The sequence below is a fragment of the Aegilops tauschii genome, chromosome 6 (genome assembly GCF_002575655.3).
Source record: "Aegilops tauschii subsp. strangulata cultivar AL8/78 chromosome 6, Aet v6.0, whole genome shotgun sequence".
NCBI classification, from domain to species: Eukaryota; Viridiplantae; Streptophyta; class Magnoliopsida; order Poales; family Poaceae; genus Aegilops; species Aegilops tauschii.
In genome coordinates, this window is record NC_053040.3 from 101,143,622 (window position 1) to 101,170,021 (window position 26,400).

Here is a 26,400-nt window from a genome sequence, read left to right on the forward strand (position 1 = left end):
AAACACTACAGGGTTAGGCGGGACGGGGGCCCTGGGGGGTAGCAATGCCACCGGAGCGTCGCACCAGGCCCTCATACATGCAGGGTGGTGTGGTGGCATGTCTGAATAGGCGGCACGCGTCTCCGGGGTGTGGCCCCCCTCATGGCTGGCGCCGGCGCCCGCAACTAGAGGGGGAAAACGGACACGTCGGGTCTACACGGAGGGGATCTTGCTGTGGGTTTGGCCCGGATGTTGCTCCAAAGTGTTCCTATGGGCTCACCTAACACAACCGGGTGGAGAGTTCCACTGGTCAAAGCCCGTCCGTGTAAAGTCAAAGGGCTAGATCCCGTGGTCATACGCTCTAGGGTTAGGCGGGACGGGGGCCCTAGGGGGTAGCAATGCCACTGGAGCGTCGCACCGGGCCCTCATACATGCGGGGTGGTGTGGTGGCATCTCCGAAGAGGCGGCACGCGTCTCCGGGGTGTGGCCTCCCTCACGGATGGCGCCGCCGCCGGCATCTGGAGGGGGAAACGGACGCGTCGGGTCTACATGAAGGGAATCTTGTTGTGGGTTTGGCCCGGATGTTGCTCCAAAGTGTTCCTATGGGCTGACCTAACACAACCGGGTGGAGAGGCCCACTGGTCAAAGCCCGTCTGTGTAATGTCAAAGGGCTAGATCTCGTGGTCAAACGCTACAAGGTTAGGCGGGACAGGGGCCCTGGGGGGTAGCAATGCCACCGGAGCGTCGCACCATGCCCTCATACATGCAGGGTAGTGTGGTGGCATGTCCGAAGAGGCGGCACGCGTGTCCGGGGTGTGGCCCCCCTCACGGACGGCGCCACCGCCGGCAACTAGAGGGTGGAAACGAACGCATCGGGTCTACACAGAGGGGATCTTGCTGTGGGTTTGGCCCGGATGTTGCTCCAAAGTGTTCCTATGCGCTGACCTAACACAACCGGGTGGAGAGTTCCACTGGTCAAAGCCCATCCATGTAAGGTCAAAGGGCTAGATCTCGTGGTCAAACGCTACAGGGTTAGGCGGGACGGGGGCCCTGGGGGTAGCAATGCCACCGGAGCGTCGCACTGGGCCCTCATACATGCGGGGTGGTGTGGTGGCATGTCCGAAAAGGCGGCACGCATCTCCGGGGTGTGGCCCCCCTCACGGACGGTGCCGCTGCCGGCACCTGGATGGGGGAAACGGACGCGCCGGGTCTACACGGAGGGGATCTTGCTGTGGGTTTGGCCCGGATGTTGCTCCAAAGTGTTCCTATGGGCTGACCTAACACAACCGGGTGGAGAGGTCCACTGGTCAAAGCCCGTCCGTGTAAAGTCAAAGGGCTAGATCTCGTGGTCAAACGCTACACGGTTAGGCAGGACGGGGGCCCTGGGGTAGCAATGCCACCGAAGCATCGCACCGGGCCCTCATACATGCGGGGTGGTGTGGTGGCATGTCCGAAGAGGCGGCATGCGTCTTCGGGGTGTGGCCCCCCTCACGGACGGCGCCGCCGCCGGCACCTGGAGGGGGGAAACGGACGCGCCGGGTCTACACGTAGGGGATCTTGCTGTGGGTTTGGCCAGGATGTTGCTCCAAAGTCTTCCTATGGGCTGACCTAACACAACCGGGTGGAGAGTGTAGGGAAACGCAGCAGAAAACAAAAAATTTCCGACCTACGCACCAGCCCAGGACCACTATGGAGACTGCATACATGGTTTGATCTTTTTCGTTACCGACTCGTAGCGCAGCGGGAAGTAGAGTCGATGACGATCGGGGGTGCAGATCCCCGCAGCTAGGATTTACAACCTCCCAACCGCGAGGATGTATACCCTCATCTGCTCCTCAGACAGCCCTCCGGGAGGCGGTCGAACAGCCCCCCGGACGGTGTCGCGGACAGCCCTTCGGGAGGACCTTCGAAACTCGAACGGTCACTCGGACAGCCCTTCGGGAGGACCTTCGAAACTCGGACGGTCACACGGACAGCCCTTCGGGAGGCACTCACGAACTATGACCGAAACTACGATCTCTCTACAGAGTTGCACACATACGGTGTCATCTATCCGACAGGGCTTCGCCGTCCAGAACTAGTTCCTGCCGGAACCCAGACAGCCTTACGGCTCTACGAAACTCTTTTCGTGGGAGGGAGAGAAGAAGCCAGATAATGCATGGCATGTGTATGAGAGCAAGGGATGAGTGTGGAGGGCTGCCCCTCCACCTCTATTTATAGGAAATCCCAAGGGGGTAGGGTAGTTTCACAAAAAACCCAAAATGCACATGAATGAAGTCCTTCCACAAGGACCTAGGAGTGAAACCAAGGAACTAGAGGGTCCCCAAGGGGGGATACCCCATGTGGCCGGCCACACCCCCATGAGGGGCCCCAAAAATGGCTCCTATCCATCCATGTCATCCCCAAGATCTTTTGGAGCAAAGCCCCAAAAGGTGGCTTTCCATAAAGTAACCATAAAGCTGATTTTTACTATTCACGACGACATTTTTCAGCGTCTGATCGAACTGAAAATATTTATGTGGGCTAAGAACATTTCCAGTACCCACTAAAATGATTTTCAACGCGTTCCGAAACAATTCCGGTTTTAGTGATTTTCATCTGCGAAACGCATCTGAAGTGGCTCCGGCAGCTCCGGAACATTTCCGGTTTTTATCTCAGAAAATTCCAAAAAGCTTCCAGAATGATTCTGGCATCCTCCAAGAATTATCAGGCATGTGCCGAAACCAATTTGACTTAATGGTGTATCCCGAAACAACTTTTCGGTATCATCGAAACTTATCCGATGACCTCTCTCTGCGGTACGATTCCGCTGTCCGAAACTTTTCGGTGTCCGAAACTTTTTCGGTGATTTTCTCTCAGACTCCCTGTCTAGTATTCAGCAGATAGATGACCCTTAAGCGTGTGACCCTATAGGTTCGGTGAAGTATAGACATGACCCGGAACCCCTTCCGATCAATGATCAACATCGGAGCCGTGGACACCCATATTGACCCCTATACCCACACGAATAAATATTCGAGTGAACCTCCAGTTGCCGTGTGCTATTCCTGTTGCTTCGCGATATGTTACAAATACCCGAGGTGAGACATGTTGGCATTCCTGTGGATCAACAACTTGTCCACTATGCTAGCTACCTCGTTACCGGTATTGTTCTCTTTTCTCGTTATCGTGTTCCGGCATCCCCGTGATCAAATCACAAAGTGTCTGGCCAGACGATGATGGATACCGTAACACCGAGAGGGCCCAGAGATATCTCTCCATCGTCGGAGGAGCAAATCCCAATCTTGAGCTATCAAGTTACTTGACACACTTTTCCATGAACCCGTAAGCCGCCGTAATAGCCACCCATTTACGGATGACGTTTAACAAACCCCAAAGTTCATGAAGCAAGCATGAAGAAACTCGATACTCTCATGGTCTAAGGAATCATGCAAACGTTAACCATCTCTGTGTTATGTACCAATAAACTTGTGACGAATGAATCTCATAGCATAACATCATGCCGGGTCGATTCAACACAAATGTTCTCTTAACATTGTGACCTCAAGGTTGCTGACATAGACATGCCCATGATCAGGAAAACATAACCATCATGCAACACTTGAGCTAGTCTTAGAGGCCAGACTAGGAATACATTTTACCGTTTATTATTCCACACGTCCATATTAGTCTTCCTCCGAGCCTCGTGGTTATTGCAGACTCGAGAACCATAGCAGTTATAGCATGGAACATAAACATAATTATGAACTCGGAGATAAATAATATCATTTATTATTGCCTCTAGGGCATATCTCCTACAGAGAGGTCCACTGGTCAAGGCCCGTCTGTGTAAACTCAAAGGGCTAGATCTCATGGTCAAACGCTACAGGGTAGGCGAGACGGGGGCCCTGGGGGTAGCAATGCCACCGGAGCATCGCACCGGGCCCTCATACATGTTGGGTGGTGTGGTGGCATGTCCGAAGAGACGGCATGCGTCTCCGGGGTGTGCCCCCCCCCTCCAAGTGACGACGGCACTGCCTTGCGTGGAGGGGGGCACACCGCGGAGCCCCAAGACGGGCATCTACGCATGCCTGAACACTTTCACATATGCATCGGGACCCGTGCGATGTTTCGGCGGCATAGCTACACCCCGAATCCCCCCACTAACCAGACTCCCTCCGTGTCAACCGTTTCCCCCTCCGTGACACGGCGACAGCGACGTCCGTGAGAAGGGAAATCGATATACCATCGAGGTATGTTTTTTGTTTAGATAAGGCACATTTATCTTGTGGAAAAATAAAAAAAATAAAAATAATATAAAGTAAAAATAAAAATAATATGCCGACGGCACGGCACGGCCCGTCGGCATAGCTGCGCACACGGAGGTACAATCCCATGGATCGATGACGTGGCACCGCATGCGGATCGATGACGTGGCATGCTAGGTCTATGTCGACGGCTACGCCGTAGGCATATCTCTGCCACACAACGCCCCTCCCCCCCCCACTCCCTCGGATCGATGACGTGTCAACGACGCGGATAGGTGATGTCAGCAAATCTATGCCTATGACCTAGCCATCGGCATAGATATGCCGACGGCCGCCGTTACCTCCCGTCATCATAGTTTCGACGCCGTCAAACGGTCATCGCTGAACGGGTAGGTGGGCCCGGGCTATGCCGACGGGCCCCGTAGACGTACCTCCAGCGGTCCCGACGGCCTCATTATGCCGACGGCCCCGTCAGCATAGATAGACGTATGCCGACGGCATTTCTACGCCTACGACCTGGCCTGGGCCGTCGGGATAGGCGTATCTATGCCGACGGGGGCCGTCGGCATAGATGAGGCCGTCGGCGTAAGCGGGTATTCTGGTAGTGCGTCCAGTCACTCTATGAAAAGTTTCATTGTTTGCATATAGATTTATAGAATCAGTTGACGCAAGCTACCCTTCAAGTCTTCCCTAGTCACTATGAAAAGCAGTAATCCTGCCTTTTCGTCCAAAAAAAAGTCTTCTCTAGTTAACTTCACTACTGAAATCGACGAAGCTGCCTAGTGCTGTATCTTTGCCGAGTATTTTTCATCGGGAGCTTGGCGTTGAAAACTTGCAATTCGATAAAAACTCGAGAAAGTTGTGGTGGCGAACTAAAAACTCGGCAATGAAATCTGTTCACCTAGTGCAGGGAAAAACAAAGTCCAACATTTGCCCGACCGTACTCAATCACTCATCGCTCGAAAAAGTATAGCGATTTCCTTGTAAAAAAAGCACGACTGAGATATTCTTCCTTAACAAGGATCAAACTCCTCTATGGGAGAAAGAGAGGAAGGATTAAAGTTAAAAAATAGCAAAAATACGGTTCAGAGTTTTTTTTGCCTTGATTTTTTGCGAGATCTTATGAGTTTCACCTCTAGCCTACCCCAACTTGTTTGAGACTAAAGACTTTGTTGTTATTTTGATAAATTGACTTATTACTTAAGAACTCAACATAATGAACTCGGGGAATACCTGACCAGGTGGACCCACAAGGACCAACCGACGTCTCTATGAGGGCAGGGCTCCCTTTGCCGAGTTCCCCATAATGAAAACTCGGCTCCCTTTGCCGAGTTTGGGAAGCTTCTTGAAGTAGTCCCAAAGGGGCAGTGCTGACAACATCACTGTTGTCATTGTTTGCTTCTTGGACGGGACGAGTCTGCCGGAGATGGACCGAGCGAGGAGGTCGCCAAGGACCAATCTTCATAGTTGTTCTTATTCTTCCATGGCGTTGTATCCGCTGTTGTATCTGATGCTCGAAGTAGATGTCATGTGGCGGTGCCCTCCTGTGCTACGAAACCAAAACTGACTTGGCCTGAGTTCCGTCATTGTTCCATGCTCCCGGCTATCCTAGATGGTAGGTAATGTCGGAACACAGGGGAATGGTGGGGCAGTGTTGTTACCATATGATCCAAGGGGTACTTTTTCTTTCTTCATGCTGAACCTTGTACTGTGTAGTTTCTATGCTGGTGTTTCATGCTAGTGATTTTTAGCAGTAAATGCATGTAACCCGACTATTTGAATGATTTGAACAAAGTTGTGCTCCTGATGTCATGCTTCAGAGTTCAGAACGGTGTGTCGATCTTATTTAAGCTTTCCTCTTAATAAAGCAGAGTCGAAACCAACTCTTGTATCTCTCTTCAGAATACTGGTATCACCACATTTGGGATCAGTTATTGATTGCATAGAAAAGGTCAGATGCGCCCAGATTATTTTGGTGAAGAAGATTAATCAATTTATAATGATGAAGATGATGCATCAAATGTTTATGTTCAGTTGCTTACATTGAAGATGGACTTGTCTTTGTTTCGTTGCAAAGATAACAGTTCTCCCAGTATAATCCAGCAATTTGCGTCTACAGTGGTTGTACTTTTCAGAGTAGTACTACTTACAGGGTACGCATCCAAGATCAGCTGCATATATTTACAACAGGATGTAGAGATTATATGTCAGTTCAGATCATGCAGGAACAAATGTCTTCATGTACCCAAGAGTGCTCTTTGAAGGCTACATGCTTTGCATCCTTATGAATACAAGAGTGAAACTTTAAAAGTCCACTTAATTTTACAATAAGGATTGGTGCGGAAAAGAGAAGAGGGCGGCCTTGGCCCTTTCCTTATTATCATATCACAAGGGCAGTGTCTTTAGCTGGTAAACAGGACCCACACTCGGTGAATAAATGGGAGAATGAATAAAAGAAGTAATACAAGGGGGGGCTATTTAAGTTATAGAGAAGGCGGATAGATTTTAACGGAAGGACATCTTGGGTGCAGATCGGCGGCGCTCGTGAAGGCAGTCTTGACATCACAATGCTTGTGGACAGAGGATTCAACACTTACGTAGATGCGCTCGAGGGCCAATAGGTTCTCCATACCTAGTGGCATAACACCACCCCATCCATCACGTATTCCTAGAGTGAGCTCGCGTAGGTTGGGCATAGCCCCCGCCTTGAACTCCATGCATGTCGTAGCATCATCATCACCATCAGAGATGAGTTTAAGGACCTCCAGGACAGGGAATGATCCCATGCAGATTATAGCAGCAGCCCTGTCTCCGGTGACATGCAACGCCGTGAGAACGAGCTCGGCGAGGGAGGGCAGCTTTCCAACAACATGAACCACGTCAGTTGACAAGTTCCCAATCGACAGATACAGGATGCGGAGGCAATGGAGCTTTCCAATCCAACTGGGAATTCCCTTCAAACGCCATCCTCCCAGACGAAGTTCCACAATATGAAGAGGAGGGTTTGAAAATGAGTACATGGGGTCGCAATAGTGTTTAGAAGGCTCATTATGAATGAAGAGGTGCTTGAGGTCACGTAGCTTTCCAATTGAGGATACCAAAGCATCAACTACCTCCGTCATCATTGCTTGGCTGCGGAACCCCAAGTACCTCAGATTGGTCAGCTCGCCAAGTCCATTAATATCCTCTAGCGAACTCTTCTCAATCTCAAAGCAGTGCAAATCACGCAACGATTTTATGCTCGCAATCCCTTGAGGCAAACACGTACCATAGGGAAGGGTTAGACGAGACAACCGTGACAAGCAAACAATATCTGATGGGATGATTTGTGCTGAATGGCCAGATATTTCCAGCGTCTCCAAATGAACAAGCCCTCGAATTTCAGTAGGGAGATCTATGATGCATGCGAATGCACAAACACTCAGATACCTTAGTTGAAACAATTGACCAATAACAGTGAGGTCGACTGTCGTGCCCCTCTGGTATGGGAAGTCATACACGAGCACCCGAAGGTACTTAAATAATGAAAGAGCAGGTGTGTACTTGGACTCTCCGAACTGTGCAAATGATCGAACTTGTGACATGCTAGCACCAATGATCCCCAATGTTGCATCATTGGCGCTTGATTTCAAGGACAATCTACGAACCTTGTACTCGTAGGCATGCATTCTTGCCATGTCTTCACAATTATATGCCACGCTGATAAAATTTTCTTCCGCACACTTGCTGACAATCAAATCAAGCATTATATCATGTACTCTGCAATATTCCACCTCTCCAGAATTTGAGGTTCCAGTAGGCTGAATCAAGCTTCTATTGATAAGCTCATTAAAATAACTCTTCCCAACATCCTCGAAGTCTAGTCCATGACAATTATTGACAAAGCCTTCCGCTACCCATTGTAGAACCAAATCTTGCCTCTTGATCTTTTTGTCTTCTGGATACATGCCAAGATACAGGAGACATGGACGAAGATGAAGGGGAAGATGTATGTAACTAAGGTTTAGTATACTCCTCATCTCTTCCAAGGTGGGGTTTGTGGCAAACTTGGCGCCCAAAGAATTTATTATACTCTCCCACTCGTCCTTTGATCTTGTTTGACGATTAGCTAATAGACTAGCTATAGTGATGATTGCAAGTGGCAACCCTCCACACTTCTTCAATATTTCAGCTGAAACGTCTTTAAACTGGGGTGGACAATCATATTCGGATCCAAATACTCTATTGAAGAACAACATTCTTGAGTCTTCTTCTTTGAGGGGTTTCATTTTGTAAACACACTTACGGTTGTTGCGACAAGTGCACATAGCCACATCGTCCATTCGTGTAGTTACTATTACTCTATTTCCTTTACCAACTTCCGGAAAGATACAACTTATAATATTCCATGTTGATTGATCCCATAAGTCATCTACTACAATAAGGTACCTGTTGATACTTTTGTTAAACATATTAGATATACTGAATTATTATATGACTACAAGCTGCAGATGAAAGCACCGAAACATGATAATGAACATAAAAAGACAAGGGTTCAAGCAAAAAAGATGCTAGTCTTAACGTCAATTTAGCATGTTCATGTAACATTCAAGCCTGAACCAACTTAATTTATGTATGACGCGTTAAAAGTCATGAAACAATTTTAACTTGCCAAATGCTCAAACAAAAGAAAGCCACAACTTTCTATTATATAACAAAATATAGTGACATGGGCATGTACATTTATGCACCCATATAGGAAGTACCAGTTTCTTGGATCCAACTAATCTTAATCATCAATATATCTCTGATCTGATGGCCGATAATTTTAATTGTAACTATTACAATATATGAGATTTGACCATTAAACGATATTTGTTAACAAGGTCTACCAAACATTGGCTATATACTTAGGGCATGACTACGAGCGCATATCCACGTGCTAAATCGAAATACTATTGACGACAGGCCCACGAAGGCCATCAGACGCATCTCGACTATTGCGCCACGACCAGTCCAGATCGATTTGAAAAGAAACTGAGTTGCTGGAAGGGCAAGCTCATGTCATACGGAGGCCGACTAATTCTGATATATTCGGTTCTCACGAGTATGCCTATGTTTCTTTTGTCTTTCTTCGAAGTCCCAGTTGGAGTCGGGAAAAGACTGGACTTTTATAGATCACGATTCTTTTGACAGGGTGATGAACTAAAACGAAAATACCGTCTAGCCAAATGGGATATCATCTGTAGACCGAAAGACCAAGGGGGTCTTGGTATCGAGAATCTTGAAGTTAAGAACAGATGTCTTCTCAGTAAGTGGCTATGAAAGTTATCAAGTGAGACTAATGCCACTTGGGCGCAAATTCTCCGTAGCAAGTATCTTCAAACCAAAACTTTGTCACAGGTGACAGTAAGGCCGACTGACTCACCTTTTTGGAAAGGGCTTATGAAAGTCAAATTATCCCTGTTTAATAGGACAAAGTTTATTATTGGTAACGGTGCTAGTACGCGATTCTGGGAGGATACTTGGCTCGGAGGGACACCCCTTGCCATTCAATACCCGTCTTTGTATCGTATTGTTCAACGACGTGAGGTGTTCGTTGCAACGGTATTTCAATCTATCCCCCTTAATATTCAGTTCAGAAGGACGCTAGTGGGCAATCGTTGGGAAGAATGGCTCCGTCTAGTAAGTAGACTGATGGAGGTTCAGCCTTCTCAACAACCCGATGAATTACGCTGGAAGCTTACTAGGTCTGGAATATTTTCAGTTAAATCAATGTATGTTGATGTTATCAATTCAAGCTTGATTCCTAGTTCCAAACATGTTTGGGCTGTCAAAGTTCCTTTGAAAATCAAAGTGTTTATGTGGTTTGTCCATAAACAAGTTATTTTAACCAAGGACAACTTGACAAAGCGTAATTGGACAGGACCTACTAGGTGTAGTTTCTGTGATCGGGATGAGACGATCAAACACCTTTTTCTTGATTGCCCGCTAGCCAAAGTTTTATGGCGGACGGTCCATATTGCTTTTAATATTACTCCACCGAATTCTGTCAACACGTTATTTGGAACGTGGCTTAACGGGATAGAGCCCGAGTTAGCAAGACATATTCGCGTAGGAGTCTGTGCCTTGTTGTGGGCTCTCTGGAATTGCAGAAATGATTTGGTTTTTAACAGGACAACACGCATTCATTTTTTGCAGGTTATTTTCCGAGCCACGGCGTTGATCCGTTCATGGTCGCTACTCACTCCGACGGAGGCCAGGGAGCATTTGGTTATTGGATCTATCCGCTGGGAAACGGTAGCTCGGGATATATTCAACCGGTTTGGATGGTGGTCATGTAATAGGATAGGCAATTAGTTTACCTATCTCTCTTTTTGCCAGCCGGTTGTGGCGTCCTTTATTTGGCTAGTCTGTCTTCTAGCCTTTTTGGCTCTGGGTGAGCTCTTTTTTTATTTGGAGACTTCAAGATCTTTTTCGAACCTATTTATTTGTTTAATAAAAGAGTCGTATGCATTATTCTGTGCAGAGGCCGGAGAGTCCCCTTTTCGAAAAAAACCAGTCCGGCCACCCATGCCACGGGTGCCCAGACCATTCCATTCATGATTTTGTGTCTGCCATACTAGTTTCGGCTAGTCTATTCTAGCTACCCCAATTTAGAGGAATGTAGTAAAATGATTAAATTTTCACAAGTATTTAACCACTGAAGTGCACGAGTGACAGCTAGAAGAAAATTAGTACCTTTTATGTGTGTTTTTTAGAAAAGGAGGATTACCCCCGGCCTCTGCATCTGGGAGATGCATACGGCCATTTTATTGATTATTCTCGAGGACCTTACAAAGTATTACAACAATGTGCCTGAATCCACCATCTTGGCAACATATGCCGCTGCTCCTATCCAAAATGATGAAGGGGTGCTAGCTGGGCCACTACCCAAACCACTCACCTAAGCCTAACATCAAAAGCCGGAAGCCGAAACTCATTCGGAAGCCCCAGCCGAGCCACATACCGGGTCCGGGGCACAATCCGGTCAGACACACTCGTGTGTCGTCGCCGCCATCTTCCACAGGTCTTCAGATCATATTGAGGCTTCTACCTTGTCTGGCCACTCGGCCATCGACGTCACCATGACGCCAGACAGCAACCTCCTCCTGCGCGAGCCCATCTCCGCGCATCGGACGCCGAGTCTCCACAGCGCCATGCCATCGATCTCCGCCGCCATCAATGTGTGAGATGAAACACCGCTCCACCATCCCTCCAGCCAGCACTTGCTCCAAGACGATGCCCCCAGAAGGGAAAGCGATAGAACGCCATCATCATCCGATCCGGAAGACCCAGATCTGGGGTTTCCCCCTGAGCATCCCAAACCTGATGGCGCAGACTGCCGACGATGCCTCGACCATCGGCAGTAGCTCCACCAGACGAGCGTCGTCTACGTCGCCGCAACCTCCAAGATGAAGCTGACCAGAATGCATGTGTCGACACCGAACCGCCGCCACTTCCACCGCCGCTTGAGCAGCCCCCGAGCAACGCCTTCAGGAAGGAGCACGCCACCGTGGTGTCGTCGTCGCTTCGAACAAGGGGGTCTGAGGTTTTCACCTGAGCTCCTGGGAGGGGTGGAAGGAAGGAGGTCCTCTCCGAAGCCTCCAACGAGGGAAGCAACACCCAAAGGCATTGCCATCGGAGTGGCCGCCACGCCGGCCAAGAGATTCCCCCGGAACCCTTCCAGCCACCAGATCTGCAAGGCCAGCACCCAAGAATGGTGACCGAAGCCACCAAGGGCCGGATCCGCTGCAGATCGGAGTAGATCGGGGTCGAGGACGAACATCACCATGGCCACCATCATCGAGCGAGGAACCGTCGCCGCAGCCGAAGCCCACCACCTCCCCGCATCCACATGGCCAGGGAAGTGGCCCACCTGTCCACGCCGGCGCCACCCGCCGCCAAGCTGCGCCGCGTGCCACCAGCCATGGCCGCCGCCATGGATCCGAGCCGCAGGCGGGCCGCCAACCGCGGGGCCCCGCGGGAGAGGAGAGCCGCGCCACGGGGGGAAGGCCCCGCCGCCGCCGCCACGACGCGGGCTTCGCCCGGTGGTGGCCTCCGGCGGCGGCGAGGGGATTAGCTGGAGAAGGGGGGCCCGGCGGCGGCGCAGTTGGGGGCTGCCGCCCGTGTCGCCTACCCTAGGCGACGCGGGGGCCTTCCGTATTGCCGGCTGCTGCTCACTTAGATGTGGCGTTCTGGGTCAGCCAGTACCTTTTATGTGTGAGATGCTCTCTAAGACGAGCAATGATATCTTGTGCTCCCTCAGTTCCGAATTACTTGTCGCAAGTATGGATGTATCTAGATGTATTTTAGTTCTAGATACATCCATTTCTGCGACGAGTAATTTGGAACGGAGGGAGTACCTCATTAGTATGAGATGACTCCTCCTTCACCCCGAGCTTCAACTGTAGGCCACCGAGGAGGCTTGTCATATCTGGTCTTTGGGAAACCGATACAAATGCCTTACAACTGAATTCCTCTCCTATCTCATCATACACTTGTTTGGCAAGTGTAGTTTTACCGAGACCCCCAAATCCAACAACAGCCACCACTTTGAGTTTTTCTTGGGTATTTTTTAACCAACTTATAAGTTCTTTCTTTGGGCCATCAATACCCACAAGGCCCGCTACATCCTTGTAGATCGCCGACAAATGAGGATCAACAGGAATGACATGAGTAGTAGAGTTGATGCGATCGTCAATCTTGTACCTTTGCACGGAGACAACAAAAACTAGGTATTTACCGATTTCATGTGAATGGTATTGGAAGCGAGCAGCTCCTATGTTAATGAAGAAATGTCAATGTTGTACCTCATGCGTCGTTCATTTGCCTGTAGAGCAAGAGCCTTGAGCTCCTCCATCCGATCAGCAATACGATGACGCTTCCGCAGCGTCTTGAGACGTTTAGCCGTCTTCTTTATAAAGCCCATCTTGGCATCGGCACCTCCAAGGTCTCGCATGAAGTCATCGATGCAATTCTCCATGTCGTAGGACATCTCCCTCACATGATCCCTCCAGTTCTTGGCCAAGGGATCCAGTTCATTCATGAGCTCAAGCTTCTCAAGGAGAGCTTTCATGGCGCTGAGCTCATCCTTGAGGAACGAGGCCTGCTTCCTGACTGACGTGAGCTTCTTGTACTCGTCACCCATCAGTGCGGCGAGCTTGCCTATGAGGGGGTTCATCGCCCCCATGGTGGCGCTGACCACCGGTGCAGACATCTCAATACCGAGGCTCCTTCCGGTGTTGGCTCAGCAGCCCGCTCGCGTGCTGCAAGTGGGCGTGACGGCGATTCGAAGGGAGGAGCTGCAGTGGTGCCGGAGAAGTGCAACGGGTGAGCCGGAGTGCTCGGAGCTCAAGAGGTGGATGGCCGTGGCGTATCCGCGGCCGAAGGTGGAATAGGTGGTGGAGTGGTGGTGCAGCGGGATATGATGAGGATGCGGTTGTAGGCCAGCGGGATATGAGGAGCCCGGGCAAATAGCAGCGTTTGGAGTCATCGAGTCAACGACGCGTTTTGAAAATTCAGCGTGGAAAAACACGTACACAGAGACTGCAAGGCTGTGAATCCATTATGCTGTTTGTACGTACGAAGCTGATGCCTGGTCACTCTCAGAAAGGAGCCAAGAAGACGATTCCGGAAGCTACTCAAGGAGGAAGTTGATCTTATAGGTTAATATCGCCACTATCGTTTTCCGCCTTCAATTCCCAGACAACGACAGCCGGAGACGAACCGAGCAAGGAGGTCGTCGCCGGCAACTCCAGGAAGCTTCCCGCAAAGACTCGAACAAAGGGGAGTTGATCTTACGGATTAACATCACCATTGTCATCTGGAAGGATAACAACAGCCGGAGAAAAACCGGTTGAGTGAGGTCGCCGTCGCGGACGACCAATTCCTAGCTGCTCTCGTTCTCCAATGCTTCAATCCAATGGTCCATGCTCCCTGCTGTCACAGGATTGCAAGCAATTGAGTGGTCGGAACAAAGCTTTTGTGCTACTGATGCCGCACTTCGCACTTTAGAATGGTGCATATATAGATCATTGTTAAGCTTCTCCGTAGATAAAGTAGAGTCCCCAAACCACCACCAGTTTTTATCTCTCTTCAGAATGCCGACGTTAACATATTTCGAACTGGTTCTGATTTCTGAATTACACTCCCACATAAAGTTAGTCATATTTCAAGGATTATGTTTTTTTTCTAAGGAACGGTTGTAGGCTTGCATATTTTGTAGGACCGAATGGTTACACATTGGAAAGGAAACAGCTAGTGCACTCTGATTATAGTGGCGCAGAAGATTAATCAAATAAGGATGCCGAAGATGAATCCTCAAACATCAATGATCAGGAATGAACATCAATGTTGAGTTCACAGCCAAGCGTTATCTGGATGTACAAGACGCAGCTATTACAGGTTTTAACCAAGTGATCACTTCCATTCAGATCATGCAGGAACTGTACTCAGGCAGTCAAGATTCAGATATTCAGCCAAATATACTAACTCTGACATGATAAATTACATGGTATCATGAGCAGTTAACTTGCAGAGCTCGTACACAGTAAACACAATGAATAATGAATAAAACAAGTAAACCGGAGAACAGCTTATTTAAGTTACAGAGAAGGCCAATCAAGATACTACTAGTAGATTGTAACATGAGGGCATCTTGGGTGCACCTGTGCAGCGTTCCTGAAGGCAGACTCGACATCATGGTCGTCATGGATGGATGACATGTTATCTACATGGATTTGCTCAAGGGATAAGAGTTGCACCATGCCCACTGGCATAGCACTGCCACCACCCCACCTATCATGTACTCCTAGAACGAGCCTTCGAAGCTTGGGCATAGCCCCTGCCTCAAACCCCATGCATGCCGTTGCATCATCATCACGAGACCTGAGAGCAAGACACTCCAGAACTGGGAATGATCCTGTACAGATTATGACAGCATTGTCTTGAGGAATGCACAACACCTTGAGACTGAGATACATGAGGGACGGCAGCTGCCCAAGAACATGAACACCGTCAGTCCGCAACCGCTCAACACACAGAGACAGTCTATGGAGGCAATGAAGATCACCAATCCATATTGGAACCTTGTAGAATGGCCATCCTCCCAGACGTAGATTCTCCATACGGAGGGGAGGATCAGATATTGAGTCCAGCAGGTCGACATAATGTTCAAGATTGCAGGCAAGGTAGAGAAATTTGAGGTCACAGAGCTTTCCAATGGAGGAGACCAAGGCTTCAACCCCTGCCTTCACCATATCAAACTTGTAGGACTTAGTGAGTGTCAGTTCCCTCAGATTAGTGAGCTCGCCGAGGCCCTCAATATCATCCAATGAGCTCTTGCCCATGCAATAACAACGTAGAGTACGTAGCGATTTCATGTTCCCAATCCCATTTGGCAGTCCTGTATCACGCGGAAGAATCAAATGGGACAAGCGGTGCAACATGACTATATCTGACGGGATGTTTTGTGCCGTTCGGCAATCTATATCAATTGTCTCCAAATGAACAAGCCCATGGATTTCAGTAGGAAGCTCAATGCTGCCTGATGCAGCTGAAACCTTCAAATACCTAAGTTGAAACAACTGGCCAGCAGCAGTGAGGTCGACTACCATCTCCCGGTAATCTGGAAATTCAAAGAGAAGCACACGTAGATACTTAAACTCCGAAAGAGGAGGTGTGTACTTGGACTCGCCAAACCATGCAAATGATCGAATTTGTGTTAAGCTAGTAGCAATGGTCCCCGATGTTGCGCTACCAGCACTTAATTTCAGAGATAGTCGACGGACCCTGTAGTTGCAGCCATCCCATTGTGCCATGTCTTTATAGTCATATGCCACACGGATAAAATTATCTTCCCCGCACTTGCTTAAGATCAGATCAAGCATCATATCATGAATACTACATGACAACACCTCCCCACATATGGTATCTTCAGGCTGAATCATGCCCCTATTGATAAGCTCATGGAAGTAACTCTTCGCAGCATCCTCCAAATTTGATCCATGTAAATTACTGACAAACCCTTCAGCCACCCATTGTCGGACCAGATCAACCTTGCTAATCTTACGGTCCTCTGGATACATGCCAAGGTACAGAAAACATGCACGGAGATAAAGAGGAAGATGCATGTAGCTCAGGTTTAATATACTCCTCATCTCTTCCAAGGTGGGCTTTGTGGCAAACTTGGAGCTCAGTGAATCCCTTATGCTCTCCCACTCACTCCTTGATCTTGCTTGACGACTAGCTAATAAGCTAGCAATAGTGATGATTGCAAGCGGCAATCCACCGCACTTCTTCAAAATTTCAGCTGAAACTTCTTTAAATTGTTGTGGACAGCTATCTTCAGACCCAAATACTCTATTATAGAATAAACTTCTTGAGTCTTGCTCTTGGAGGGGATTCATTTGGTAAATGCACTCACGGTCATGGAGACACGCATGGAAAGCCACATCACCTAGTCGTGTGGTTACGATTACTCTACTTCCATTACCATCTTCAGGAAAGGCACAACTAATAATATTCCATGCCGATTGATCCCACAAGTCATCGACTACAATAAGGTACCTGTTGAAATTTTGTAGAATTCTGATTATAAGTTGCCTCTGGAAAAGTTTATGCTTATCAAAAAACTTCGCTAATAACTATTTATGAACTGAACATTTCATGGCCAATAAGTAACACAAGATTTGGCATTGTCCTAACAGAAATCTCCGCGTCATTAAAACAACTATTTAATGGTTTCAACTTCAGAAACTAGCCAGCCCATAAAAGTGCAGCGATGACAACTAGAATTAAATAAGTACCTCTTATGCGTGAGATGTTCTCTAAGACGGTCGATGATGTCTTGCACCTCACGAATGTGAGAAGACTCCTCCATTCCAAGCTTTAGTTGCAGGCCACATAGAAGGCTTGTCATATCAGGCCTTTGGGAAACTGAAACAAATGCCTTACGCTCAAATTGCCCACCAATCTTATTGTACACTTGCTTGGCAAGCGTAGTTTTACCAAGGCCGCCGAACCCTACAACGGATACCACCTTGAGTTGTTTCTCAGTATCAATCAACCAACTGACAAGCTCTTCTCTGGGGCCATCAATACCCACAAGGCCTGCAGCCTCCTTGTAGATTGCGGATATTCGGGGATCGACAGGCACAACACCAGAACTAGAATCAACGCAATTGTCGATCTTGTACCTCATGCGTCGTTCATTTGCCTCCAGAGCAAGAGCCTTGAGCTCCTCCATCTGCTCAGCAATGCGATGACGCTCCCGCAACGTCTTGAGACGTTGAGCTGTTTTCTTGATGAGGCCGGCCTTAGCATCGGCACCCCCAAATTGACGCATGAAGTCGTCGATACAATTCTCCATGTCGTAGGACATCTCTCTGACATGATCTCTCCAGTTCTTGGCCAGCGGATCGAGTACCTCCATGACCTCCAGCTTCTCGAGGGCAGCTTTCATGGCGCCGAGCTCACGCATGAGGAACGACGCCTGCTTCCTCACCCCCTTGAGCTTCCTGTACTCGTCCCCCATCAGCGTGGCGAGCTTGCCGAGGAGCGGATTCATTACCCCCATCGTCGCGCTCACGGTTGGCGATGACGTCATCTCGACCCGAGCCTCCTGTCGGTTTCGGCTGGCCCAGCAGCTACGCGTGCTGCAAGTGAGCGGGGCGGCAATTCGGAAGGAGGCGGTGTAGAGGACGGCGATTTGCCGGAGCAGCCAGCGGCGACGTCGAGCGGCCAGTCGAGGCGGTACTCAGGAGGTGGAGACTGGAGACGGTGGCTGGTCGTGGTGCCGGTAGGCCGGGCGCCGTGGTTGGAACCGGGAGGTGAGTAGCCGCACCGGATCGATATGCGGCCGGAGGTGGACTACGGGGAGGCGCGGCCGGAGGGGAGGCGGCGGCTGCCGTGGGCCATGGCGGGGGGAGAGTAGTCGCGGAGCAGTAGTGGGATGTGATTTGGGGGAGAAGGACCAAGTCAGAGACGCGTCTGGATATGCAGAGTCTCCACTTCCATCTTCATCTTCTTCTCCACTACTATTAAACAATCAAACAAGAACTATTTTACATGCACCCCATAAAAGGTACACGAATTCATTATGACCGCATGATTAAGCCCATTGAACTTAATCTAACGGCTAGCCTTAACCTAATCCATTCTCTGTGTGCACTTAACAATTTATCTCCACTACTATTAAACAATCAAACAAGAACTTTTTTACATGCACCCCGTAAAACGTACACGAATTCATTATGACCGCATGATTAAGCCCACTAAACTTAATCTAACGGCTAACCTTAACCTAATCCATTCTCTGTGTGCACTTAACAATTTACATTGACTGACCCTGCTTCACCATATGAAACTCCATGTCCGATCAATTAGGAAACTATAATCATAATCGCGTCTTCTTAGGAAACTAATCACAATCACGTCTTCTTCGGAAACTAATCACGATCCTGTTTTATTAGGAAACTAATCATGATCGCGTTTTATTAGGAAACTGATCATGATCGCATTTTATTAGGAAACTAATCGGGTATTCGCACACATTGACATGTCCATCACCTTGATCTCCTGGATCACGATCATATCTCTCCCAACAAAAACCACCACAACCGGCCTCCACTCGGCATGGCGACAAGGAGCCAAGGACCAACAACTCCTTCTTAGGGGACGCCGCCGGAGTGCCGGTAATTCGTGAACCGCCGAGGGTGCCGTATCGATCGCCCCTTCTCAATGTACGCCGCTGGAGTGCCGGTAATTTATGTTGCTTGTAAGACAACTGCCCAGCCAGCATTTATGGTTTCTTGTGAACTTACACGGCGTGCCTGTGCTGACTTGTATACTTCAAAATAAGGTTTCTATGCATTACTAACCAGAGTGTGCTATTTTTATATCTTCAGTGTTTCTTAGCAGATGTCGTTTACATGTGTCATCAAGACATTATTTGTTTTTTCTTAATTTGTAACACTTGTACTGCTCGAGTTGGTTTATTTTAAGTTGTTACATTTGGAACTCCTTTCACTTCATAAAGGGGCAGGATGGTCTAAATTGCAAGATGTGATTTTTTTTCTCACATGAACCATCTATAAATAAATATATTTTTTACTATTCTTCTACGTATAAATACTTTAAGGTCCTTTCGCTGTTCATTCGGTTAATGGTTAGGAACTAATGACCATCAAATTATTTTTATTCTTTGATAGTGTTACACATAAGTGGGTGTAAAGAAAAACTATCAAAAATGGTCATGACTTGCATTTTTTTCTTATTTTCTACAACTGGTACTTCTCCATATGTCCCCATTGTGTTCCGGGATGTTATTTTGTACTATTGTTTTCCTGTGTCTACCCTTGTATTTATTCAGCGCATTGTTCTTTTCGCATTTTGGCATGAAAGCTTGTTGACTTGGAGGAGGATGAACACAGATGAAAGAGGGGAAACATTGTAGAATTGTGTATGTTGCTTGCCAAGTTTAGCTTTGGATTTTTAGTGCTTTGACACTTCTTGCAGAATGAACTAAACATTCACATGTCAAGAGCATCTTGATGCATATAAAGAGTAAACGGAGGCATGAAATTACAAGTTGTATGGGTTGATTTATACTCTCCAGTTTTATGTATGTTTGTGACTTTGTGTGTACCAGACATGAACATTCATCGTTTCATGCATTGTCAAGCTTTCCTATACGCCACGAGACACAAAGCAACCTTTTATCTACCACATGTTGGCATCTACTTGAAATGCAACCAATAATTATACGTGCGTTGCACGTGCACACTTACTAGTGGACTCAAAAAAGAAAAAGACTAGGGCCCTGTTTGGATGCTAGTGTTTTTTTTGAAAGTTAGCAAGAGAACTGCTAAGATTCCATTTCAGAAGGAGTTGCCAAAAGGCTAAGAACAAGGAGATCAGCTACCAGGGCCAAAAACAGAGTAAGCAGCCAAGAAACGAGAAAGAAAGAAAGAAAAACGGGCTACTACAGAGAGCAGCAGCGGACCAGCCGGGGCTCTGCTTTGCAAGGAGACAGCTCGCTGAGCCGCCGGTCCTTGCTGCTCCTATTGATAAGGATCCATTATTGTTATATGTGGCTGCTAACACACGTGCTGTCAGTGTGGCCATTGTCGTAGAGCGCAAGGAGGCTGGCAAGGAATATCCGGTTCAACGATCGGTTTACTACGTCAGTGAGGTGCTTATTGAGTCCAAGCAAAGATATCCACACTGGCAGAAGCTCGTTTATGGGGTGTTCATGGCAAGCCGGAAGCTTAAGCAATATTTTCAGGGTCATCCCATCACTGTGGTAAGTTCTGCTCCTTTAGGAGATATCATTCAAAATAGAGAAGCCACAGGACGAGTCGCCAAGTGGGCCATTGAACTTGGGCCTCATGGTTTAAAGTCTGTGCCACGCACTCCTATCAAGTCTCAAGCACTGGTGGACTTCATCAACGATTGGACAAAGCTGCGGATGCCTGAAGAGAAGCCGGACAACACATATTGGACTATTCATTTTGATGGGTCCAGACAATTGGAGGGCTCGGGGGCTGGAGTTGTTTTAGCTTCCCCTCGAGGTGACAAATTTTGTTATGTGCTACGATTGATGTTTCCCTGTACTAACAATGCATCTGAGTATGAGGCCTTACTCCATGGTCTTCGGATGGCTAAAGAGATGAGCTTAAGCGGGGTAAGGTGCTTTGGCGACTCAGATTTGGTGGCTCAATAAGTATCAGGCAAGTGGGATTCCAAGGATCCTCTCATGGCGGCTTATCGCCGTGAAGTTGATACCATTGCTAGACACTTCAAGGGTTACCAAGTGGAGCACATTGATTGCAGAAAGAATGAAGCGGCTGATGCTTTAAGCCGGCTGGGGTCTCAGCGTAAGCCGGTGCCACCTAACACTTTCTTAGATATTCTGCATAACCCTTCTGTCAAGTTGCCTACGGAGGAAGACTTGGCTGTTCCAGACTCGGAAGCACAATTGGTGGAAGCTCTTCACGTCATCCCAGATTGGACAGTGCCATATTTGGCTTATATGACCCGGAGCGAGTTGCCTGAGGATGAAACCTTGGCAAGACAGATAACCCGGCGGTCTAAGTCAATGACAATTGCCAATGGTGAGTTGCATCATCGCAGTGTCACTGGGGCGTTTCAACGATGTGTCTCTCCTGAGGAAGGTCAAGAAATTCTTCGTCAGATTCATGAAGGAGATTGTGGCCATCATGCCGGTTCAAAGTCCCTTGTGGCCAAAGCTTTCCGTCATGGATTTTATTGGCTGATGGCTCACGCTGATGCGGAGGATCTGGTCAGTAAATGTGATGGTTGCCAGAAATTCTCACGACGGGCTCATGTGCCGGCTCAAGAATTGAGGATGATTCCAATTACTTGGTCGTTTGCAGTCTGGGGACTCGACATGGTTGGGCCTTTCAAAAGGTCCAAAGATAAAAAGACTCACCTTCTGGTGGCGGTTGACAAATTCACAAAGTGGGTTGAGGCAGAGCCGGTTAGTAAGTGTGACGCGGCCACGGTGGTTCAATTCATGAAAAAGGTGATCTTTCGTTTTGGCTTTCCACACAGCATTATAACTGACAACGGTACTAATATGTCCAAGGGCACCATGGAGGAGTTCTGTCAACGTGAGCATATCCGGCTTGATGTTTCATCAGTAGCTCACCCCCAATCCAATGGTCAAGCTGAAAGAGCCAATCAGGAAATCTTGAAAGGCATCAAGCCCCGGCTTATGGTTCCTTTACAACGGACGCCGGGTTGTTGGGTGGAGGAGTTACCCTCTATGATATGGAGCATCAATACTACCCCTAACAGGTCTACGGGTTATACACCTTTCTTCATGGTTTACGGAGCAGAGGCGGTTCTACCTAGTGACATCCGTCATGACTCGCCCCGCGTGGCGGCTTACGTTGAAGCTGATAACAAACAAGCCCGTCAGGATGCACTTGACCTGTTAGATGAAAAGCGTGACTTGGCAGCAGCCCGCTCGGCGATTTACCAACAGGATCTGCGCCGTTATCACAGCCGCCGAGTTAAGTCCAGAACCTTTCAAGAAGGTGACTTGGTGCTCCGGCTCATCCAGGATCAAACTGATGCACACAAGTTATCGCCACTTTGGGAAGGGCCTTTTGTGGTCAGCAAGAACTTGAACAATGGGTCATACTACCTTATCGATGTTCGAGAACACAAAGACTCACGTAAGTCGGAGGAAGAGACTCGCCGGCCGTGCAATATTGCTCATCTTCGGCCTTACTATACTTGAGACACCGGCTCTCATAATGTACATATTTTGACGATGTATATATTATGATAAGTATAAAGCAGGACCTCTGTCCTTTTCATCCTCAATGATCATATGTCTTCATCATCATAATTTCAAACGACCAATTGAGGGCTGATCGTGTTCGAATCCAGCTTAACCCTTTGGTCCGGCTCATGATCGTATTCGAATCTAGCCGTTAAACCTCATGATCACTAGGGGGCTTCCTGTTCAATCATAGGTCGTATTCGAACCAAAGAGAACATAGCTGTGGGTACCCTCTTGATCGGCACAATGCCAAACTCACTAGGGGGCTTCTTAATCGTATTCGAATCATAGCTTAACCCCTTTTGGGTCCGACTTTGATCGTATTCGAACCAGAGTCGTTAAAAAACTCTCAATGTCGGGGATATACCCCGCGGTATGACCCGGCCGAAAGTATGACCCGGCCGGACTTGACGTTTCATCGGTAACCCGCCAAAGGATGGGTGATTTACGAGTCTGGCGGCTCACTGATCTGACGACTCATAAGCCTGGCGACTCTAATGGCCCCGATGGCGGGTCAGATAGAAGACTAGGCCCAAGGCCCAGAAGGCCGGCTTATGTTATGATGGGTCGGCTTAAGAGGAAAGCGTAAGGAATATTCCCTTACAAAGGAAGTAAGACCAGGACTCTACTTGTAATAGACTAATCCTAATCCTACTAGGACTAGTCATGTAACCCGTCCCTTCAACTTATATAAGGAGGGGCAGGGCACCCCAAGAGGGACAAGCAAGAAAAGAATCATTAAGGCTAGACACAAAGAGAGGAGAGCCGGATTTACAGCGTCTCCCTCATGAGCATAATGAGACCTAGCCAAAAACAGCATGTAGGGTTATTACGGAATGATGTTTCCCGAGACCCGAAGCTGTCTAAATCCACGTCTTGTGTGTTGCGTCTCTCGTCCCGATCAACCCCTCTCAAGCTACCACATAGATGCGTTGGCCTCACGACTAAGTCCTCACACTAGGACATCTGTCGTGACAATTCCACGACAGGCTACTACAGAGAGCAGCAATGGACCAGCCGGGGCTCTGCTTTGCAAGGAGACCCCAAGTATCGAACGAGGCAGCCTCAGCCTGGGTTGAATTGGATGGGACAACAAGCCAGCTTCCAAACAGAGGCCTCATCCCTGATCAAGACCAGTACATTACTGACGGAGAGCTTTTTCTTATAAAAAATCCATCGATTTCATTCGCGCCAAATCTCCCAACAAACAAGCATGGCCAGCGCCTTTGCTGCAGCCATATCTTTTCTTGAGAGGTCATCGGATAGGCCAGCTAACCAGTCTGCGGTAGTAGTTCCAGCATGCCAAGTCGTCGGATCCAGGGTCTGGAGCCGAGCAAGAGGAGCGAAGGACATCCATAGACTGAGCGACCAGGGGCATTCTCGGACTAGGTGGTCCAGCGTCTCCAGGTTCCGTAAGCAAAGAGGGCAAAAATAGTTATTTTCCCATCCTCGCGACAGTAACACATCCGCCGTCAATACCCGGTGTTGAACAGCCGTCCACATGAAAAATTTGCAGTTCAGTGGCGCTCGCACCCTCCAGATCAGCTTGGAAAACATTGACTCCTCAAATCCAGAGAACAATAACTGATATGCCGAACTGAGTCGAGTAGACTCCGTCCGAGGTCAGTTTCCAAATGATGGAGTCCCTGACACCATGTTGTATCGTGACGCGTTGTAGCCGTGCAGACAGATCAATGAACTCGTCGAGCATGTCATCTTGAAAACCATGAGAGAGATCCCGCAGCCATGTAGAATTGCTCATAGCTGCAGCCACTGTCCTCCTCTTCCTGCAGGAAATGGCAAAAAGGGAGGGAGCCAAATCTCGGGGAGCCATGCCATCCAACCATGCATCGAACCAAAAAAGGGTCGTGCAGCCATCTCCGATGCGGACCGTCGTGGCTGAGGCGAACATAGAGAATTCCTCGTCTGAGCAAGGCACCGGCATGCCAGCCCAAGTGCGAGGCTGGTCGGCCCACCGGAACCAGAGCCACCGAAGACGCAATGCTGATCCAAATTTTTGCATGTTTAGCAAACCAAGGCCTCCAAGGTTGAGAGGTCTGCACACTTTGTCCCAACCGACCCTGCAGTGACCGCCATGGCATGTGTCTCCAAGCCCCTCCAGACCCAGGCTCTGGTGCGCTTATCGATCCAAAGCAACAACCATTTCGGGAAGGGGTGCACTGTGATCATGTATACCGGCAACGCACACAGCACCGAACGAGCAAGGGCCAACCTACCATCCTTGGAGAGAAGATTCCCAATCCAACCAGCAAGTTTACCATCGGGTTAGATTTAGTTAGTTGCGGCTGAACTAACCCTGAAGTATCAAAGCAGGTGGGTTAGAATAGGGTTAGTTGCTCTAACCCAGCCAAAAAATCCAACCCGGTGGGAAGGTGCTTATTAGAGTTAGTCTTGCTGGGACCCATAGAAAAGATTTTTTTTTTGTCAGCCACCAGCCGCACCTGATCCAGTTTCCCCATCCCCGCACCTCATCCATTCGGCCTGCCCCGTCACCCCGCCCCCGCCGCCCTAGTCCGGCCGCTCCCGCCGCCCCCGGCGCCTTCGGCCGGCCCCGTCCCGCCCCGTACTCCCCATCCCGCCGCCGGCCCCCGCCCCCGTCGCCTCCGTTCGGCCCCATAAGCCCCATCCCGACTCCGGCCGCCGCCCCGGTCGCACCGCCCCCGCTGCCCCCGTCTGGCCACTCCTGCCGCCCCCGCCGCATCCGTCCGGCCCCGTCCTGCCCCGTACGCCCCATCCCGCAGCCGGCCGCCGCCCCCGTCGCCTCCGTTCGGCCCCGTCCGCCTCCATCCCACCGCCGGCCGCCGCCCCAGTAGCCTCCATCCGCCCCCGTCCGCCTCCATCCCTACGACGTCGCCACACCTGTCACCCCCTCCCGTTCGTCCTCCGCCGGTGTCGCAAGGTATTGCCCTTTGTCCCATAGGCTGGGTTTGCTGTATGTGTTTGCTGTAGGCTGGGTTTGCTGCCCAAATTCAGTTTGTACTATATTGACAAATTCAGTTTGCTACCCAGGCCGGGCGATGGACGGAGACGGCTTCGATGTGTGGGGTTCGCAGCCGTCGGCAAGCGGCCCCGCTACCCAGGCCGGTCTTGACCTCAACTCGCAAGCAAGCTAGAATTATTGTTGCTTGCATGTTCATAATTTCATTCGAGAGAGCAGAATTGCTGATAGGGAATTTGATGCATGTGATGCGGATGAAAATTATAACCCAATGCCTAGTTCTTATGCATCTGCATGGCCAGAAGACGAACCTCTTGCTGAAGATATCAACATGAATGCCTTCCGTGATGAGTTAGCTAATGCGCTGTTTCATGGAATGTAATTTTATTTTGTCAAGCTTGACTGAGGACTTGTATGTTTAAGTGAGATGTCTCATTTGTATGGACAAAATAAAATTTATCATGTTTTGGATACTTGATTTCTAAAGATGAATTTTTTTATGTCATTTGTGAGCAGGAGAAGGCCACAAAAGAGCCGGCCACACCAAATCCGGCTCTAAAGGAGCCAAATGATTGAGAAAGTTTATTTATTGGCAATCTAACCCTCTCCAAATACCACCTTGGTTAGAGTTGGTTGAGGGTTAGAATCTAACGCTAACCTCTAACCGAGTTAGAGTATCCAAGATTTGTGGACCGAAGGAACGAAATGCTCCACGATTAAAGCCCTGTTCGGCATTCATCCAACTCCGTGAAGCGCACGGAGCGACCCTCCGGCCACTCCGAGAAAGTAGGCTGCGGCCCGCTTCGCTCCGACGCGGAGCTGCCGAAGAGGGCGTTAATTTCAAAACATTAAGATTCACAACCTTTGCTTGTTTCAGTAGT

At 48.9% G+C, this 26,400-nt stretch overlaps 2 protein-coding genes and 1 long non-coding RNA gene across 3 annotated transcripts; 1 reads left to right on the forward strand and 2 right to left on the reverse strand.

Annotated features, from left to right (window-relative positions):
• Nucleotides 1-6,560: 6,560 nt before the first annotated feature.
• On the reverse strand, nucleotides 6,561-13,720 carry LOC109775001 (disease resistance protein RGA5). The gene is made up of 2 exons (XM_045232158.2): nucleotides 13,058-13,720; nucleotides 6,561-8,654 (listed from the first exon to the last, which is right to left on the reverse strand). The coding sequence occupies exons 1-2, from the start codon at nucleotides 13,462-13,464 to the stop codon at nucleotides 6,710-6,712; spliced, it is 2,352 nt and encodes a 783-aa protein (XP_045088093.1). The 5' UTR covers nucleotides 13,465-13,720; the 3' UTR covers nucleotides 6,561-6,709.
• Nucleotides 13,721-14,720: 1,000 nt separating this feature from the next.
• On the reverse strand, nucleotides 14,721-18,261 carry LOC109775000 (disease resistance protein RGA5). The gene is made up of 2 exons (XM_040397892.3): nucleotides 17,054-18,261; nucleotides 14,721-16,814 (listed from the first exon to the last, which is right to left on the reverse strand). Exons 1-2 carry the CDS (start codon nucleotides 17,851-17,853, stop codon nucleotides 14,879-14,881), a joined length of 2,736 nt encoding a protein of 911 aa, XP_040253826.2. The 5' UTR covers nucleotides 17,854-18,261; the 3' UTR covers nucleotides 14,721-14,878.
• Nucleotides 18,262-25,017: 6,756 nt separating this feature from the next.
• On the forward strand, nucleotides 25,018-25,992 carry LOC109775009 (uncharacterized). The gene is made up of 2 exons (XR_002235727.3): nucleotides 25,018-25,480; nucleotides 25,591-25,992. It is a non-coding gene; the product is annotated as an uncharacterized lncRNA (long non-coding RNA).
• Nucleotides 25,993-26,400: the final 408 nt, after the last annotated feature.

What these genes read in the sequence shown, in the direction of transcription:
- LOC109775001 (XM_045232158.2), bottom strand. Translation starts at nt 13,464, where the DNA reads ATGTCTGCACCGGTGGTCAGCGCCACCATGGGGGCGATGAACCCCCTC. An exon ending in GCAAATGAACGACGCATGAG is followed by an intron (nt 8,655 to 13,057) that starts GTACAACATTGA and finishes AAGTATCAACAG; the next exon opens with GTACCTTATTGTAGTAGATG.
- LOC109775000 (XM_040397892.3), bottom strand. Translation starts at nt 17,853, where the DNA reads ATGACGTCATCGCCAACCGTGAGCGCGACGATGGGGGTAATGAATCCG. An exon ending in GAACATCTCACGCATAAGAG is followed by an intron (nt 16,815 to 17,053) that starts GTACTTATTTAA and finishes AAATTTCAACAG; the next exon opens with GTACCTTATTGTAGTCGATG.